Below are 20,082 nucleotides of genomic sequence, written 5' to 3'. Positions count from 1 at the left end.
TGACAAGATAACCTACCAAATGGGAGGTAACTGCAAATGATGTATCTGATATGTCAAAATACATAAATACATAAAGAACTTTATACAACTTAACACCAAAAAACCCCTAATAATCCTATTAAAATGGGCAGAAGACATGAACAGACACTTCTCCAAAGAAGACAAGAGAGATAGCCAACAAACACATAAAAAGATGTTCATCGTCACTGATCACCAGGTTAGTGCAGATCAAAACCGCAGTGAGATCCCACCTCACATCTGTCAAAGTGGCTAAAATCAACAACACAAGACACAACAGGTGTTGGGGAGGACATGGAGAAAGGGAAACCTTGAGCACTGTTGGTGGGAATGTAAACTGGTGCGGCTGCTCTGGAAAACAGTAGGGAAGGTTCTCAAAAAATTACAAATAAAACTACCCTACAATCCAGCAACTGCACTACTGGGTATTTACCTAAGAATAGAAAAACACTAATTCAAAGAGACACGTGCACCCCGATGTTTATAGCTGCATTATCTATAACAGCCAAGATATGGCAGCAGCCCCGCTGTCCACTGAGTGAGGAAGGGATAAAGATGTGGTATAATGAAATAGTACTCAGCCATAAAAAAGAATGAAATCTTGCCATTTGAAATGACATGGGTGGAGCTACAGAGTATAATGGTAAGTGAAATAAATCCATCAGAGAAAGACAAATACCATATGATTTCACTCGTATATGGAATTTAAGAAAGAAAACAAGTGAAAAAAGTGGAAAAAAGGAAAGAGAGAGAGAGAGGCAAACCACAAAACAAACTCTTCACTGTGGAGAACACACTGATGGTCACCAGAGGGGGTGGGTGCGTAGGGGAGTGGGTGATGTAACGGATGGGAATTGAAGAGTGCACCTGTCCTGATGAGCACCGGCTGTCACATGGAAGTGTTGAATCACTATAGTGTGTGCTGGGATCTAATATTAAATTACGTTAATTATACTTCAATTAAAAAGATGGTTAAAATGGTAAAAATTTAAGTTAAACAAATTTTATCACAAGTAAGAAAAAGAAGTTAGGACCCCTTTACAATTATTCCTAGAATTCTGAATAAGCAGAGATGTTACAGAACACGGGTTCAAAAGTATTTTGTCTTATACCATTACTTTTCTTTCTTTTTTTACTTACTTTCAAGACTATTATTTATTTATTAGAGAGAGCGAGTGCATGCGTGCATGAGTCGGGGGGTAGGCAAAAGAGGGAGAAGCACACTCCCCACTGAGCAGGGAGCCCGATGTGGGACTCGATCCCAGCATTCCGGGATTATGACCTTAGCCGAAGATAGATGCTTAACCCACTGACTGAGCCACCCAGGTGCCCCCCGCTTTTTTTGTTTTTTTAAAAGATCTATTTATTTGAGAGAGAGAGAGCAAGCACACGCAGAAGGAAAGGAAGAGGGAGAGAATCCCAAGCAGACTCCTGCTGAACACAGAGCGTGATGCAGAGCTCAAGCTCATGAGCCTGAGATCACAACCTGAATTGTGACAAGAGTTGGATGCTCAACTGAATGAGCCACACAGGCGCCCCTATAACTTTTATTTCAATGATGACATCTATATTTAATCACAGAAACCTGTCCTTTGTCATATAATAAACTCTGGAATCAGAATGTTATCTATTTACATAGTTGATCGTAAAGAAATAAAGGAAGGAAAATTAATATCACCTTACCACGATAACATGGTAATTGTTAGTTTGGAGTTTCTTGCCAATCTCTGGACTTACCCATGGAAGTGTACCCCTCTGTATCCTGCTCATCACTAAACTGGAAACAACAGCTAAACATTCCAAATGCCTGGAACACTGTTACGAGGTTCACAGACACTGCCTATTATACCTGATATTCTTAGCTCATGAAAATTTAATGTTTCTAGATGAGATTTTAAGATATATTTTAGTCTTCTGGGACACACTGTAAAAAAAAAAAAACAAATGGGGAATTTTGAGTCTTTTAGTGGGATTTACTGCTATTTTAAAGGCTATGTATTATCTCAAAGCACTTGGCAGACATTTTGTTTTAATTACATTTATTAAGGAAGAAATAGAAGTTTAAAAAAATTCCCTTTGTCCAATGGGCTTTTGGTGATAAACATCTTTCTATCACATTATTACCAAACATACCAAGTAAGTAATTTGTTATTGCTAAAGTTCTCTTAAGAAACAGATTCCAAGGGCGCCTGGGCGGCTCAGTGGGTTAAAGCCTCTGCCTTCGGCTCAGGTCATGATTCCAGGGTCTTGGGATCTAGCCCCGCATCGGGCTTTCTGTTTAGCAGGGAGCCTGCTTCCCTCTCCCCGCACCGCCTACTTGTGATCTGTCTGTCAAATAAATTAATAAAATCTTAAAAAGAAAGAAAGAAAGAAAGAAAGAAAGAAAGAAAGAAAGAAAGAAAGAAAGAGAGAGACTCCAAGGGAAGCCTGGGTGGCTCAGTGGTTGAGCGTCTGCCTTGGGCTCAGGTCATGATCCCAGGGTCCTGGGATCGAATTCCCCATCGGGCTCCTTGCTCGGCAGGGAGCCTGCCTCTCCCTCTGCCTGTGCTCTCTCTCTCTGACAAATAAATAAATAAAATCTTAAAAAAGAAAGAAAGAAACAGACTAAAAGATACTGAGAAGTTGCTTTCACCTATGAGTCTTTTCAGACTTCTAGGACCAAGATGAGAGAATTTAACTGTCCTCTCCCCCTACAATTTCACATATCAGTAAGAGAAGAGGAAACTGTATATATAACAATCTGGGGAACTGGAGTAAAAGTCTAGCAAACTTTAGCACCGAAAGGGTAAACACTGAAAATGCCACTTTTCCTCAGTCCAGACAGGCGGTCTGACTGTTCTCTTCTGGCAATCGGAGGTTCTGCATCCTGTCCCTCTGCCAGCTCTGGCTCTAGCTATCAACACAGACCGTGAACAGAACATTCGAGGAGGAGGGGAGATTGGGGAGAAGAGTGGGGAGAAGAGAGGAAGGGGAGAGGAGGGTGGAGGCGGGAGGGTGCGTGCCGCAGGATGATCCGCCCTCTGCCCTGCAGGCAGGTGCCCAGGCACTGGTTGAGAACTTTCCCTCTGCGGTTCTGTGTGTGAGGCTCCAAGGCTCCCGCGGAAGCACACAGCACACGCTTAACTGAAGCAAAAATACCCACTAGGGTCAAAGAGGACACTGCCGAAAGCCCTCCTTTGCCTTTATCCCTGACAGATGCTGAGAACTGACCACAACAGCCCAAACCACAGTGCTACAGAAAGCCGCTTTTTTTTTTATTATTTTTAAGATTTTTTATTTATTTATTTGACAGAGAGAGATGACAAGCAGGCAGAGAGGCAGGCAGAGAGAGAGAGAGGAGGAAGCAGGCTCCCTGCTGAGCAGACAGCCCGATGCGGGACTCGATCCCAGGACCGTGGATTCATGACCTGAGCCGAAGCAGCGGCTTAACCCACTGAGCCACCCAGGCGCCCCCAGAAAGCTGCTTTTAAAGTCACACTGATTTTCCTATTAAAATGTCTTTCTCTGTCTTTTCATTCCATATTCCCAGCTTGTGTGTAGAATTTGCCCAAAGGACGGCTGTCTCTAATTCTACACTCTTCCTCCTAAATCTCCATATTTACGCCAGTTAAATGGTTCTTTAACCACCCCCCACTATATGCTCGCAGGAGAACGTCTGGAAATACAAGGCTGGGATCGACACAGGATGGGGCCTGAGACTGTTGAGGGGTTCACTGCCACCTGAGAACGTCCACACTCACAGCCAGCTGGTGGTGTTCCCCTGCTGAACACACACGACGTCACAGAACATGGACATCAACAAACACAGTGACCTGCATCATGATGTCTGTGCACAGACAGTGCAGCGTCCAAGCAACCAGACCCCTGTCCCACTGACACACGTGACAGCTGCTTCTTCAGCAATCTGTCCCCGTGGCCCAGCCTTCCTTCCAGGTGAGACTGAAGACACCCAATCATAGCAGTATGGCCACCTTAAAGTGACCTGGAACAAAGGCCCCTGCACCCTCCCCAAACCTGAGACCACAAACCACTAAACCCACGGAGCCAAATGCCCACAGCTCTCCCCACGCAGCTGGTCCAACGACGTGTGGGGCTGGTGGATGGACCAAACCTGACCACACGGACGAAGCCCTGTAACGCCACCCCTGGGTCGCCCAGTGCCCATATGTCAGTGGACTTTCTTCTTCACATAGCTGAAACCCCTGGGCGGTTCAGCCCCTCTACTGCCTCCATGCCGCAGGAAAGAATGGGCCTGTGTTGTTTTGTAAGCATGCGTGTCACCCTCTGGTCTAGGAGACGTGCTCCTCAGAGGAGAGGAGGGTTTCCCGTCCTCAGCAAGCCCACACCATCAGGAGCACATACTTCCCACGCACAGCATTCTATTACCTTCTTTTCTCAATAACTTTGCCTTTGAGGTGGGGTGCTTTTACCCAAGTCCGAGGGCTAATAACTGCGGCAAATGGCACTGGGATTATAGCTAAAGGACGTGTCAGGCTGTCCCATGGTGCTGAGCAGCCCACAGAGGAAAACACAAGGGAAACAGCCATCGGTCATCACTGTGGGTCCGAATGTGGGCGGCCCTGAGCACCCACAGCTCCCGTCGGGCAGGCCTCCTCCGGTCTGTGCCTGTATTTAGTGCTCGCCCAGGGGCAAGAGTGGAAGGATTTTCCAGCCACCAGAACTACCGGGAGTTCATGGAAACAAATTAGGAGCACGTGCACATGCTTTCTGTCTGTGTTTGTACACACACACTTTAACCAGAGCAAACAATGCCTCAGAGACAGCTCCGGGAAGGAGCCCAGGACAGGGACAAAATGCTGCGTGCACTTGTCACAGAACCCGCTGGCCACAGACCCAAGGACGCATGTGACAGCAGGGCTATGTGGCTGTGGCTCTGCGGACATCCTGGTCGGGTACTTCGTGCTGTGGGGCTGCTTGGCATACCATCACCCCCACCTGGGCCCCAAACGAGTGTCCCCAGATGCTGCCCGCGAGGTGGGCTGTTGGGAGTCAGATTGCCCTGGGTCAAAAGCCCTGGACCAAAGCCATGTGTCTTCATGTCTCTGACAGGAAGCCATGCTGGTGGCGACTAGAGGGCTCTCCTGACCTCCCAGGCTCGAGCTGACTCTCGCCAGGAGACTGACCAAGCTACCAGAACCTCCTCCTTCCCAGACTCTCACCCACTCAGTGGTCCAAACAGAGTTTCTCCTGCTCTGCCTTTGCCCCTCAACTCTACAGTCATCCAGCATCCTATTTGTTCACACCAGACCCAGTTCTCACACGTGTTCTTTTTGCTGTGCCGGACATGGCTTTGCGTCTGGCGTACCTCCCTTCACAGCTTCTGGCTTCACTTCCTCCAAGCAGTCTTCCAGACATCTCTCACTGGGGCCTCCACCCAGAAGGCTGGTCCCCCTTGCACCCCTATGTCCCCTCGTACCCCCTCCTTTGGAAGGTAGCAGCGGACACTCACTGATTTATGCAGTTTTAGGTAATGAAAGCCTGGAATCTTCCTCTGCCATTTCAGAAAGAGGAATTTTAAATGGAATACCCTACACACGTGTACGGTTTAACGTTTACTAGTGGCAACCAAATAAAGGCATGAACCATTTTGTCCCACTCTTGGTTTCAGCTTGTGATCTCAGGGTCGTGAGACTGAGTTCTACTCAGCATGAAGTCTGTTTAAGACTCTCCCTCTCCATCTGCTCCCTCACCCCTACTCTCAAACAAACAAACAAACAAAAAATCTTAAAACAAAAATGAGAGTTGGGAAAAAAAAAAAAGAATGGTTCTGCTGCTTACTGGTTTTCCTGACCTTTTTACATTTTTAGCACTTAGGGTGCTATTTTAGGAAATAATATCATTTATGGAGAAAAACATTTACTGGAGGTCTGATAACTGTTTTAGCTTTGCCTTTTTTTAAATTAAACAAAGTTGGGGCACCTGGGTGTCTCAGTTGTTAAGCATCAGCCTTCGGCTCAGGTCATAATCCCGGGTCCTGGGATCGAGCCCCACATTGGGCTCCCTGCTCAGTGAGAAGTCTGCTTCCCCCTCTCTCATTCCCCCCCTTGTGTTCCCTCTCTTGCTGTCTTTCGCTTTGTCAAATAAATAAAATCGTAAAAAAAAGATTAAAAAAATGTCAATGCACATTATTTTTGTAGCCATACAATTTAGGGTGATTTGCTTTCTTCTTTGTATTTTGTCCATGTTGTTTACTATTTTTATAACAATAGCAACATGAATACTATACAGGCATCATAAAGCTGGCGTGTACCAGACTGGCTGGCTCAGCTTATAGAGTGTTGACCCTTCATCTTGGGGTCAGGAGTTCAAGGCTCATGTCAGGTGTAGTTTACTTAAAATAAAGGAGAGGGATCCTGGGTGGTGCAGCTGATTGAGCGCCCGATTCTTGGTTTCAGCTTAGGTCATGATCTCAGAGTTATGGGACTCAGCCCTACATCAGGCTCTGCGCTCAGTGCAATTGGCCTGAGATTCTCTCCCTCTAGCCCTCCCCCAACGCACTCACATTCTCTCTCTCAAATAAATAAAATCTTAAAAAAAAAGTTGGCCTATACAAACATGGAGGACAGATTCAACACTGTGATTGAGACTCCGTTTCCGTGGATATTTATAACAGGCCTGTATCTATTCACTTCTCAGCTACAAAAGTTTCTATTCCATTTAAAATTCCTCTAAGGGCAATTTCTCTAAAATAACAATCAAAGATTCAAAAGAACAAAAAAGTATGATTAGAGTAAAATCTCAAATACATCAGTCAAGCATTTAACTCTAAATATCCCTTTTATTTTAAGCAAATAAAATGAATGGACAGTCTCTTCAATTATTTAAACCATTCACTTTTTCTTTGGGAGACACAGGCTGAACAAATATTTAAAGCTACAGATACTTGTGTGTATCTAAAAGGACAGAAACACATGAAACCATGCCATTTCCTTTACTCACTTTTGTAATGGTTTTTAGGATGGCCAGACGGTCTGCAGGAGGTGGCAAACCCACAAACAGTGTTTTGTCCAGGCGTCCAGGGCGCAGGATCGCAGGGTCAATGATGTCTAGAGATGATGGGAGGGTGAAGTCTTCAATAAATTAAATATAATCTTTACAAAAATATAATTAACATGAGATGTGGGAAGACGACTTTTTAAAAAGAAAAAAATTGATAAATTAGACTTTATTAAAATTAAAATTCCTCCTTCAAAAGAGTATATCCTTCAAAAAAGTCCAGCCCATGTTTCTGCCCAAACCCGTGAGCCATCAGGGTTCCCTGGCTCAGATGAGGACCCGCCACGGGAGCCTGGGATTCCGGCAGGGGGACCTCCCATTACCCTATCCTCAGGGGCCAAATGTCACAATCTCTGACTGGCCTCATCTCTGAACTTCCCCTCTCTGGGACCCACTGCAATGCCCCTAAGGTTATCTTCTAAAACACCTGCCGACCACTTGCTGTGGCAGAACCAAGCCTGTATCTCTCACCACAGGAGGAAGGCCCTAAAGGACCCAACCCTCCCATCCTAGTTCCCTCTCTTTCAGTCTCCCCAACTCCCACACCCCACCGACCAGACCTCTCTCTCCATTCCCTAAACAACCTAGAAGCCTCAAGCCTTCTTCTCTTTGCTCTCAGTGGTTCCTTTCTCCAAAATACTTTCTTCCTCAGACACATAGTGGGATTCTCAAACAATGCTTCCTCCAGGAAGCCTTCCCAGAGTCCCCCAGAAGAAATTCTTGCCCTTGTTTGTCCTCACGAGACTCTTGGTAGCAGGAGCAGAGAGCAAGCTCCAAACTCTGCCTGACACTGAAGTTCATTAGGTACATTCCTGATTCCTCCGTGAAGAGGCCCTCAACCATTCCAGAGAGGCTTCACGTAGCTCACTATGATAAGACCCTTGTTCACGCACAAGTACACCTATAAATAATGGGTCTCGTGTTTTCTAATGAACACACTCAGACTTAACCATTAATTTATTCCATAAAGAGGTAGAGTTCTTTCTAGCTGAAATTCTGATTCTGTTACTTTTGTTCTTCAGTTCCCTTGGGGAAGCTAAATACTTAATTCAGTGATCTTTTGATGTTCAACACAATATTGGACTTTCTCTTGAGATGCTAGGATATACTACTTGGAAGTAAGGAAGAAAAGGAAAGTTGATTGCATAACCCCTGCAGCATGATGATAGAGTGCTATCCCACAGGCCTGAGCGCCCTCTTACCCTATAGGGCGAAGGACCCCACACACTCAGGTCTCAGGAAACCTCTGCAATTTAAAAACTTACTGAGGACTGCATTGTGGCCTTTCCCTGCTGCTCTTCCCTGACACCCTCAGTCCCCAGGCAGCCACTCATTGGTTATATCACTACAGGTTAGTTCATATTTTCTAGAATTTTATAGATGTGTAAGCACACTCTATGTACTCTGTACTGTACTCTAGATACAGAACTGTTTTCAGGTTCCCCTAAGTTCTTGCGTGCCTTAGTACTTGATTCTTCCTTTATGGTTGGGGAGTATTGACTTGTGCAGCTATGCCTCGATTTATTCTTCCATTGCTCTGCTGATCACCATTTGGTTTCCAGTTCTGGAGCACTCATGTACCAGTCTTGGTGTGTTTCCCTTGCTAAGTGTGGGATGCAGAGCAGTATGGCTACATCCTACCACAGTAGTAGCCTGAAATTTAAAAACACCAACAAACTGTTTTCCAGACTAGCTGTGCCAGTTGACATTCCCCTCCTTGCCAATACTTGGTATAGTCGTTTTCATTTTAGATAGTTATTCTAAGGTTTGTAGCGGGATCTCACTAGCATCTCCCTGAGGGCTAATGAGGCCGAGCACATTTTCAGGTCTATCTGCTGCCTGTATACTCATGACAGGGAAGGGTCTGTGCAGTGTTCAGCCAATTTTTAATATTCTTCAGTTGCTGAGTTTTGAGAATCCATTCTACGTTCCAGATATAAATCCTTGACCACATATACACTTTGTAAGTATTTTTTCCTAGTCAGTGTAGTTTTGGCCTTGTGTTCACTCAGTGGCATCTTGTGAAGAGCAGTTCAATTTATCTTTTTGCTCTAAAAGATTGTGCTTTTGGTGTCACACCTAAGCAATCTTCACTTAATCCATGGTAGGAAACATTTCTCTCCTGTTTCCTTCCTGGAATTTTAGAGCTGTGAGTTGTCACTGATCTTTGATCCATTTTGAGTTAATTTTTACGTGTGGTAATAAGTGTGTGTTAAAGGTGATTTTTCTTGCATATGACTTTTTTTTTTTAAGATTTTATTTATTTATTTGACAGAGAGAGAGAGACAGTGAGAGAGGGAATACAAGCAGGGGAAGTGGGAGAGGGAGAAGCAGGCTTCCTGTAGAGTAGGGAGCCCGATGTGGGGCTCGATCCCAGGGTGCTGGGATCATGACCTGAGCTGAAGGCCAACGCTTAACAAGTGAGCCACGCAGGCGCCCCATCTTTTCTTTATTAAAGATTTTATTAACTGGGCACCTGGGTGGTTCAGTGGGTTAAAGCCTCTGCCTTCGGCTCAGGTCATAATCCCAGTTCTGGAATCAAGCCCCGCATCAGCCTCTCTGCTCTGCTCAGAAGGAAGCCTGCTACCCACCCACCAACCACCAACCTCTGCCACTTGTGATCTGTCTGTCAAATAAATAAACAAGATCTTTAAAGAAAAAAAAAAAAAAAAGATTTTACTTACTTGAAAGACAGAGAGTACACAAGTGGGGTGGGTGAGGGGCAGAGGGAGAAGCAGACTCCCTGCTGAGCAGGGACAACCTCCCCTACCTCAGCCAATGCAGGGCTTGATCCCAAGACTCTGGGATCATGTCCTGAGCCGAAGGCAGATGCTTAACTGACTAAGCCACCCAGGCACCCCTTGCACACGGATATCTGATTGTTCCAGCACTTTGTTGAAAAGGCTATTCTTTGTCCTCTGCGTGGCTTTTGTGTATGAGTTTTTCAAAGATTTTTATTTATTGATTTATTTGAGAGAGAGAGGTAAGAGCAAGCATGCGTGCTTATGGTGGGGAGGTAGTGAGGAGCAGAGGGAGAGAGACAAGTAGACCCACCACTGACCACAAAGCCGGAGATGAGACTCAATTTCATGACCCCAAGATAATGACCTGAGCTGAAACCAAGAGTCAGACATGTAACCAACTGAGACACCCAGGCGCCCTTGCATGGCCTTCATGTTTTTAAGAACTCAATTATTTTTCAATACATGGAGCAATATTTTTAGATCCTACCATGTTTCAGTGATATGTAAATCTGTGGTTATGCCAGTATCACATGGTAAAACATATTTTAACTTAAGAATACAAGTGGATCTTAAAGCCAGATCTGCAAGCTCAAAAGTAATCCTGGTCTAATAATCCCAATTATGATTAGCAAACATTCGTAGGAGGCGCCTGGGTGGCTTAGTCAGTGAAGCATCTGTCTTTGGCTCAGGTCATGATCACAGGGTCTGGGATCGAGTCCCACACTGGGCTCCCTGCTCAGTGAGGAGTTTGCTTCTCCCTCTGCCTGCCTGTGACCTTGTGCTAGACAGTGATTTTTTAAAAGATATGGCATGACAACAAAAGTGCATGTGCTTTAAAAAAATTAATAAATTGGACTTCACCAAAATTTAAAATGAAAAGACAACCCACAGACTGGGAGAAAACATATGCAAGTCACATATCTGGTATAGACTCCTAACTAAAATAATTAAAAGTCTTACCACTCCATGACAAGGCATAACCCAAGTGAAAAGAAGATACACTACAGTGAAATACTACCTCATACCCACTAGAATGGTTATACCCAGAAAGAAAGACATAAGAAGTGTTGGCGAGGATGTGGAAAAATCGTAATGCTCACACACTGCTTTGTTACAATTGCTAGCAGGAATGTAAAATACTGCAGACAAGTCTGGCTGTTTCTTGAAATGGTAAACACAGTCACCACGTGACCCAGCAATCCCACTCCTGGGTATCTACCCCACAGAAATTTTAATATATATCCACACAAAAATTTGTACCTGGATGTCTACAGCAGTATTATCACAAGCCCCCAAGTGGAAACAACCTAAATGTCCACTGACTGGCGAATGAATCAAATGTCGTATACCCACACAAGGGACCATTATCCCGCAAGAGGGACGAAGTATTGCTACGTGCTAGCTATGGTCTGTAACAGGGGATGCTAGGTAAAGGCAGGCGGACTTGACAGCTCTATCACATAAGTGAGCCAGGACAGGGAAGCCTACATAGGCAGAAGTGCTGGAGGTGGGGGAAGGATGGCGAGTAATGGCCAACGACAGATTGCTTTTTAGGGTGATAGAAATGTTCTAAAATCAGATGGTTGGGATGGCCATAGGAGTCTATAAATACACTCAATACCAATGAATCTTGTAAAGTTATCTGAATCTGGTAAAGTTAACGCTATGTCACCTCTCAATCAAGCGGATTTCCTTACAAACTGGATCCATCCTCAGGCTAATGAGACCGTGAATAATGTGTTGAGTGAAAAGTATTACAAGGTGGGTCAGCCTTCATGAAAGAAAAGTAGGCCTCTTCTTACAATTCACTAAACAAACACTTCCTGGGTTCTCTCATGTACCAGGTTCCTGTGACGCAGCAGAAGTGAGGCTGGGCCTAAGTCATCTTTAAAAGGGAAGTACTGGGGCACCTGGGTGGCTCAGTGGGTTAACCCTCTGCCTTTGGTTCAGGTCATGATCTCAGGGTGCTGGGATCAAGCCCCGCACTGGGCTCTCTGCTCAGCAGGGAGCCTGCTTCCCTGCTTCCCCCTCTCTCTTTGCCTGCCTCTCTGCCTCCTGTGATCTCTCTCTCTCTGTGTCAAATAAATAAAATATTATATATACATATACATATATAAAGTATTATATATATATGTTATATATATATATTATATATATATATATATGTAGGCAAACACGGCTATATATATATAGGCATATATATAGGCATATATGCATGGCGCGGGCGGCGTGGACGGCGGTGCTGGCTTTGTCCCCCTCCTTCTCTCTGGCCAATCAGTGGCTGTTGAGGATCCGCTGCAGGGAGGATTTCACCCATCCGGCCGCTGGGCTCCGAAACCAGAAATCTCCGCTGCGCGTCTCCGCGCCGCCGCCGCTGCTCGCCGTTCGCCTTTTTTTTTTTTTTTTAGGTCATTTTCGGTTCTTTCTTATATGTGGGGATGCATTCCCGTCTCCATCTCTGGTTGTTTTGTGTACTAGGAAAGTCAGCTCCGTCTCCTGCCACTCAAAGTGGCTGAATATCCTATGAGGTGAAGTGAATCTCTTCCATGTAAGCCATCCCCCTGTCACCCAAGAGTTACGAAGGGCTTACAGCAGATGGGGACCCTCAACTAGAAGCTTTCTGTCAAAATGTGAAACTTCATACCTAATTCTTGTCCAGAAACTTATCCATCATAAAGGAAGTGTTTCTTCACCTGAGTTGTACACTGGGGGCAGAAACTTTCTGGATTGTGTGTAGGACAGTAGGACACAGATCCCTGCTGAGCGGAAGAATAAGTAATAAGCCGGCAGGGCTCTTCCGGTCTCACGCATCTGCGTGCCAGGCACCCGCGTTTCTAACCAGCCCGACGGGGGTTGAAGTTGGAACGGACAGTCCCTTGGAGCCAGTATGGAAGAAGGGAGGTGAGTCAGGATATCTGTGGTCTAGCTGTACTACTCTGTGGAGACAGCATGGAAAGCAGGGTATCTCCAGGGCAGGGTGTGGACTCTGGCGGACTACACAACACAGGAGAGCTGTGGCTGGGCCACAGGGCAACCACAGGTGAAGGGTGACGCAACAATCTTTCACTTACTTTCTAAAAACCAGTAGCTCAAAAAGTAGGGGAAAAATTAAGACAGAAATAGAGACTAGGAGAAAAGAAGACATTTCAAAGTCCAATCCAGGGTGCCTAGGTGGCTCAGTGGGTTAAAGCCTCTGCCTTTGGCTCAGGTCATGATCCCAGGGTCCTGGGATAGAGACTCCCATCGGGCTCTCTGCTCAGCAGGGAGCCTGCTTCCTCCCCTCTCTCTGCCTGCCTCTCTGCCTACTTGTGATGTCTGTCTGTAAAATAAATAAATAAAATCTTAAAAAAAAAATAAGAAATTAAAAGTCCAATCCAGAGGGTTAAGACTCACCAAGTGCTAAGCATACACATGAAACAAATTAACAAAATGTCATATAAGGCATGCCTGGCTGGCTGAAATGGTAAAATGTGCAACTCTTGACCTCTAGGTTGTGAGTTTCAGCCCTACACTGGGTGTAAAGAGCACTTAAAAATAAGATTTTTTTTTTTAATGTCACATAAAAAGGATCAGTATAACACAAAACTTTTTTTTTTTTTAAAGATTTTTTAATTTATTTATTTGACAGACAGATCACAAGTAGGCAGAGAGGCAGGCAAAGAGAGAGAGAGGAGGAAGCAGGCTCTCAGTATGGCTCTTTCCCAGGTGGCTTTCCTGGGGGATGCCTGGAATGGCAGGAACGCCTGGGCTCAATGAAATTCTTAGTGATCCAGAAGTTCTTACAGCCATGCAGGATCCAGAAATTATGGTGGCCTTCCAGGATGTGGCCCAGAACCCAGCGAATATGTCAAAATATCAGAGCAACCCAAAGGTTATGAATCTCATCAGTAAATTGTCAGCCAAATTTGGAGGTCAAGCATAATGCCCTTCTGACAAATAAAGCCTTTGCTGAAGGAAAAGCAACTTCGATCACCTAATGGATGTCGCAATAATACAAACCAGTGTACCTCTGACCTTCTCATGAAGAAAGCTGGGGTGCTGTGAAGAGAATCCCTACCCCTCTGCTCCCCATGCAACTGAAACATTCTACAATGGTTTGCCATTAGGGTATTCATTCAGATAATGTTTTCCTACTAGGAACTACAAACTTTAAACACTTTTTAAACCTTAAAAATATTTAAAAACATATTAAAAAAAAAAAGTAAACAAAATTTTCAATGGCAAAACTGAGCAAACAAAAGGAAAACCTCACTGGACAGGCTCACCGGAACCATGGAGACAACAGAGAGAACGAGTGAACCTGAAGAACAGAAATTACCTAATATGAACAACACGGAGAAAACAGGATGGAAAGAACCAGCAACAAAGCCTCAGGGACTATAACTAAAGATCTAACCTGTGTGTCACAGGAGTCCCAGGAGGAAAAGAGAAAGAGCTAAAAAAAAGTATTTGAGGGGCACCTGAGTGGGCTGTCTTGGTTTTAGCTCAGGTTGTGATCTCAGGGTCATGGCACTGAGCCCCACATCAGGCTCTGCACTGGGCATGGAGCCTACTTGGATTCTCTCTCCCTCTCTCTGTCTCCAATAAATAACTAAAATATTTGAAAAACAGAAATAAAAAGTTAAAAACAAAAGCAGAGAACAGTGACACCACCCTCCCTGTGCCGTTAGAACATTCAAAGGAGAGCTAGTCTATGTTCAGAAATCACAAGCACTGGCAGGACGTGGCACAATTTTCAGGTACTGGCAGAGAAAACAGTCAACCCAGAACTGCCTATCTAGCATAGACAGACTTCAAGAAAGAAACTGAAATCAAGACATTCATAGGTAAATGAAAACCAAGAAAATTTGCTACAAGCTGAACATACCTAAAAGAATAGCTCAAGGAAGTTCCTAAAACAAAAAGAAAATGATAGAAAAAAATTAGGAACACCAGAAAAGAAAAACTATGGGAAGAGTAAAAATGTATACTAAATGGAAACACTCTAAATACACCAATTAAAAGGCAGAGATTGGCAGAGTGGATTTTAAAAAGGACCTTGGGGTGCCTGGGTGGCTCAGTGGGTTAAAGCCTCTGCCTTCAGCTCAGGTCATGATCCCGGGGTCCTGGGATCGAGCCACACATCGGGCTCTCTGCTCAGCGGGGAGCCTGCTTCCTCCTCTCTCTCTGCCTACTTGTGATCTTTGTCTGTCAAATAAATAAAATCTTAAAAAAATATAAAAAAGGACCTTACCTGCTGTTTATAAGAAACTCACTTCACATGTAATGACATCAATAGGGTGACATTAAATGGATAGAAAAGATACACCATGGAAACATCAATCAAAAGAAATCAGAAATGGCTATATTAATAGCAGATAAAATACACTTCAAAAGAAACCTGTCAGGGGCCTGAGAAGGACTTAATGTAATGACAGAACATACATATCAGCCCACCAAAAGACAGTTCTAAATGAATATGCACAACAGAACCGCAAAGATGTGCAGCCAACAGGACTGAGAGGAGCATCGAAACATCCACAATTACAAGTTAGGCACTTTATGGTAAGGATGTTTCTTTCTTTAAAGATTTTGTCTTTAAGTAAACTCTACAGCCAGTGTGGGGATCAAACTCACAACTCTTGAGATCCAGAGTCACACGCTCCACCACCTGAGCCAGATAGTTGTCCCTGTTTCATTTTTAAAGAAGCTGCCAGACTGTCTTTCAGGTGGCTGTACCATTTTATTACGTTCCTGCCATCAACAAGTGAGAACTCCTATTTCTCCATATTGTCACCATTTAGTGTTGTCTGTGTTTGGATTTCAGCCATTCCAGTAGATGTGCAATGGTATCTCTACTGTTTAAATTTTTAAAAATTTTTTAAGATTTTATTTATTTATTTGACAGAGAGAGATCACAAGGCAGGCAGAGAGAGAGCGAGGAGGAAGCAGGCTCCCTGCTGAGCAGAGAGCCCGATTCGGGGCTCGATCCCAGGACCCTGAGATCATGACCTGAGCCAAAGGCAGAGGCTTAAGTCACGGAGCCACCCAGGCTCCCATATCTCTACTGTCTTAATTTGCATTTCCCTAATAACATACGATGCTGTTGAACATTTTTTCATGTCTTTATCTGCCATTTGTACATCTTCTCTGGTAATGAGTCTGCTTAGATCTTTACCATATTTGTTTCCTCATTATTGAGTTTTTAAGAGTTCTTTGTATATTTTGGATATCAGTCTTAGTCAATTTAGGCTCTTACAACAAAATATCACACATTGGGTGGCATGATACACAACAGAAATTTGTTTCTCACAGTTCTGGAAGCTGAAGTCTGAGGTCAGGGTGCCCCCGTGGCTGGTTTCCAGGAAGAGCCCTCTTATGGGCTGCAGCCTATGTCATCTTCTCATTGTGTCTCTTTTATAAGGGTGCTAATCCCCCTGATGAAGGCCCAGCCACAGACCTCATTACCAAAGGCCCCATCTTTTATATCCTGACATCTGGGGTAAAGATTTCCACATAATAAATTTGGGGTAGGGACACGACATTCCGTCCACCGCCCAGTCCTTTATCAGGTATGTGTTCCACAAATATTTTCTTCCAGTTTGTGTCTTGTCTTTTTATTCTCACTTTTTAAAAAAAATTTTTATTTGACAGAGAGAGAGAGATATCACAAGTAGGCAGAGAGAGGGGAGGAAGTAAGCTCCCTGCTAAGCAGAGAACCTGATACAGGGCTCGATCCCAGGACCCTGAGATCATGGCCTGAGCCAAAGGCAGATGCTTAACCCACTAAGCCACGCAGGCACCCCTCTTTTTATCCTCTTAACCACGTCTTTCTTTCTTTCTTTTTTTTTTTTTTTTAAATTTTCTTTATTTGACAGACAGAGATCACAAGTAGGCAGAGAAGCAGGCAGAGAGAGAGGAAGGGAAACAGGCTCCTTGCTGAGCAGAGAGCCTGATGTGGGGCTTGATCCCAGGACCCTGGGATCATGACCTGAGCCGAAGGCAGAGGCTTTATCCCCCTGAGCCACCCAGGTGCACCATTTTTTTTTTTTTTTAAGATTTTATTTTTATTTATTTGACACAGAGAGAGAGATCACAAGTAGGCAGAGAGGCAGGCAAAGAGAGAAGGAAAAGCAGGCTCCCTGCCGAGCAGGAAGCCTGAAAATTTTTTAAAAGATTTTACATATTTACTTGGCAGAGAGAGAGACCATGAGAGCAGGAACACAAGTGGGGGAGTGGGAGAGGGAAAAGCGAGCCTCCTGACAAGCTGGGAGTCTGAGGCTGGGCTCGATCTCAGGACCCTGGGATCATGACCTTAGATGAAACCAAGAGTCAGAGGCTTAGCCAACTGGGCCACCCAGAAGCCCCTCCTCATATAGATCTTGTACATATTTTGTACGATTTACACCTAGACCTATTTACTTTCCTTCCTTCCAGCGGTAATGTAAATGGTATTGTGTGTCATTTTAAGAAAAGATTTATTCATTTTTATTTGAGAGAGAGAGAGAGAACATGAGCAGGGGGAGGAGCAGAGGAAAGGAGAAGCAGACTTCCCACTGAGTGTGGAGCCCTATGTGGGGCTCAATCTCAGGAACCTGAGATTCCCGACCTGAGCCGAAACCAAGAGTCAGATGCTCACCTGACTGAGACACCCAGGCACCCTAATGGTATTGTGTTTTTAATTTCAAATTCCAGTTGTCCATTGCTGATATACACCAACTGATTTTTGATAAAGGTGCAAAACTGATTCAATGCAGGAACAATAGTCTTCAAAAATGATGGAGGAACTGGATATTCATAGGGGAAAAAATACACCTAGACTTAAGTTTCCTACCTCAAATAAAAGTTAACTAAAAATAGATTACAGATTTTAAGTTGTAAAAACATAAGACTACAAAACTTTTAGAAGAAAACACTGAAGAAAATTTTGGGGACGTAAGACTGAAAAAGGTTCTTAAAAATGCTCCCCAAATCAGAATATATAAAGGTAAATATTAATATACTGAAGGGGTACCTGACTGGCTCAGCCTTCTGAACATGCAACTCTTGAACTTGGGGTCATAGTTAAAGCATCACCTGGGGTGTAGAGATTAGGAAATAAATAAAAACTTAAAAAAATACAAGGAGTCTCTTCAATTAAGAGGATGAAAGGATAAGCTGCAGAATGAGAAAAAATATTGCAAATCATGTATCTGACAAAGACTCATATCTAGAATATATAAAGAACTCTCAAAACTCAATAGTTTAAAAAAGAAAACAAAAGTGTAGTCTAGGGGCACCTGTCTGGCTCAGTCAGTGGAGTAGGACTCCTGGTCTCAGGGTTCTAAGTTTGAGACCCACACTGGCTGTAGAGATTACTTTATCTTAAAAATAAAATCTTGAAAAAAATACAATCCAATTTTAGAAAATGGGCATAAGATATAAGAGATACTTCAATGAAGAATATACAGGATGGTAAGTAAACACACAAAAAGATGTTCTAATGGCTGATGAGCCATTAGAGAAATACAAATTACAAATTACAACCATGATGAGATACCACTATACATCCCTTAGGAAAAAATATAGTGACAACACAAAATACTGGAAGGAAGCAAACCAACTGGATTTCTCATGCCATTACAGAGATGTCACATGGTACAGTCACTCTGGAAAAAAGGTTCGACAAGCCCTTTAAAAAAGTGAACATTGGGGTACCAGGTGGTGGGTATTATGGAGGGCACGGATTGCAAGGAGCACTGGGTGTGGTGAAAAAATAATGATACTGTTATGCTGAAAATAAATAAAGAACCTGAAAAAAAAAAAAAAAAAGTGAACATTGGGGCACTGGGTGGTTCAGTCCTTAAGCACATGAACCATGTGCACCTGCCTTTAGCTCAGGTCATGATCCTGGGATCATGGGATTGAGCACCGCACCTGACACTCTGCTTGGCGGGGAGCCTGCTCCTCCCTCTCCCTCTGCCTGCTGCTCCCCCTGCTTGTTCTCACTCTCTATCAAATAAATTAAAAAAAAAAAAAATCTTTAAAAAAAAAAAAAAAAACTGAACGTATTCTTCCCATATGATCCAGCCACTGTGCTCCCAAACATTTATTCCTGAGAAATCAATCCTTAGGTCCACGCAAGAACCTGTTCACACAGAGGTTCATGGTATGTGTAACAGTGGAAAAACCACAATGTTGCCCTGGAAGAGAAAGGTCAAACCAACTGTGCCCTCCCCAACTCAGCACTAAAAAGGAGCAAACTGCAGAGCCATACTTGCATCTGAACCCACCTCAAAGGCATTATGCGAGGAGCACACAGCCAACCTAAAAAGCCACATTTCTAGGATCCCTTTTATAGTAAACTCTTGACGTGACACATGTAGGTAAGAGAGCAGGTTGGCAGTGGTGTGGAGTTATGGGAAGACACAGAGGCAGGTGTTACCATTTAGGGCAGCGCAAGGGGGATCTCGGAGCTGATGGCATAGTTCCCATGTTGACCGCTGTGGTCACTACAGGAATCTACTGCAGAGAAACACATACACATTATACAAATGTCTGTTATTATACAAATGTCTGTTTCCTGGTTTTGACCTGGCACATGCTGCCAGTTACATAAAATGTAACAATTAAGATAAACTGGGCATATGGAACCCCTGTGCACTCTTTTTATAATTTCCTGTGAACTTATAAATGCTTCCAAATACAAAATTAAAAAAACAAGAGTAGAACCATAGTTTATAAAAACAGGACTAGGAAAGAAAATGGGATGGTACCACTTCCTCACGCAAAACCCCACAGGGCCCCCCATCTCAGCAAAGCACATGAGACCCTTCCACGGCCTCCAAGGCCCTGTACTCTCCTCCAGGCCCATTCGTCTCACTGCAGGCACCCCGCCTTCCAGCATGTTCTGCAACATGGCACACATGCCAACCTGGGCCTTCACACTGACTGCCCACCCTCTACCTGGAGTGCTCTGCGCAGACTGCATGTCTCATCCTTCATGTCCTTTAGGTCGCTGTGAAAGAGGTTGTCAGCAGTCCCCATCTGGACCACAGTCTGTACTTTCTAACTAATTATCTCTTCTTTCCAGCTTGTCTCTCTTTTAAAATTTTTTTCCAGCTTATCTCTTAACTCAGGCAAAAAACCCAGCAGGCAGAGCATCTCCTGGCAGGATCTGACACTCCCCCGCTCAAGCAATAAGGACTGCCCTGCCCCCAGGGAGACCCCACCCAGGACTGACCCCAAGACAAGCCTGACCTCCACTGCCCACCAGCACCCACCCACCAACCTTTGCCCCACACCTATCATCTGCAAACCTGGAGGTATTTGCAGCACTTTGGAG

At 44.2% G+C, this 20,082-nt stretch overlaps 1 protein-coding gene across 1 annotated transcript in view; it reads right to left on the bottom strand.

Moving 5' to 3' along the window:
- The window catches only part of NVL (nuclear VCP like), a 97,107-nt gene that overhangs the window by 23,371 nt on the left and 53,654 nt on the right, over positions 1 to 20,082 (bottom strand). Inside the window, exon 19 of the mRNA XM_059412921.1 lies at positions 6,979 to 7,085. Within this exon, the coding sequence (XP_059268904.1) occupies positions 6,979 to 7,085 (107 nt within the window). The remainder of the gene's footprint in view (positions 1 to 6,978; positions 7,086 to 20,082) is intronic.

The sequence above is a fragment of the Mustela nigripes genome, chromosome 10 (assembly GCF_022355385.1).
Source record: "Mustela nigripes isolate SB6536 chromosome 10, MUSNIG.SB6536, whole genome shotgun sequence".
NCBI lineage: Eukaryota > Metazoa > Chordata > Mammalia > Carnivora > Mustelidae > Mustela > Mustela nigripes.
Note: the sequence above shows the minus strand (reverse complement) of the source record. Positions and strands in the feature narration are given on the sequence as shown.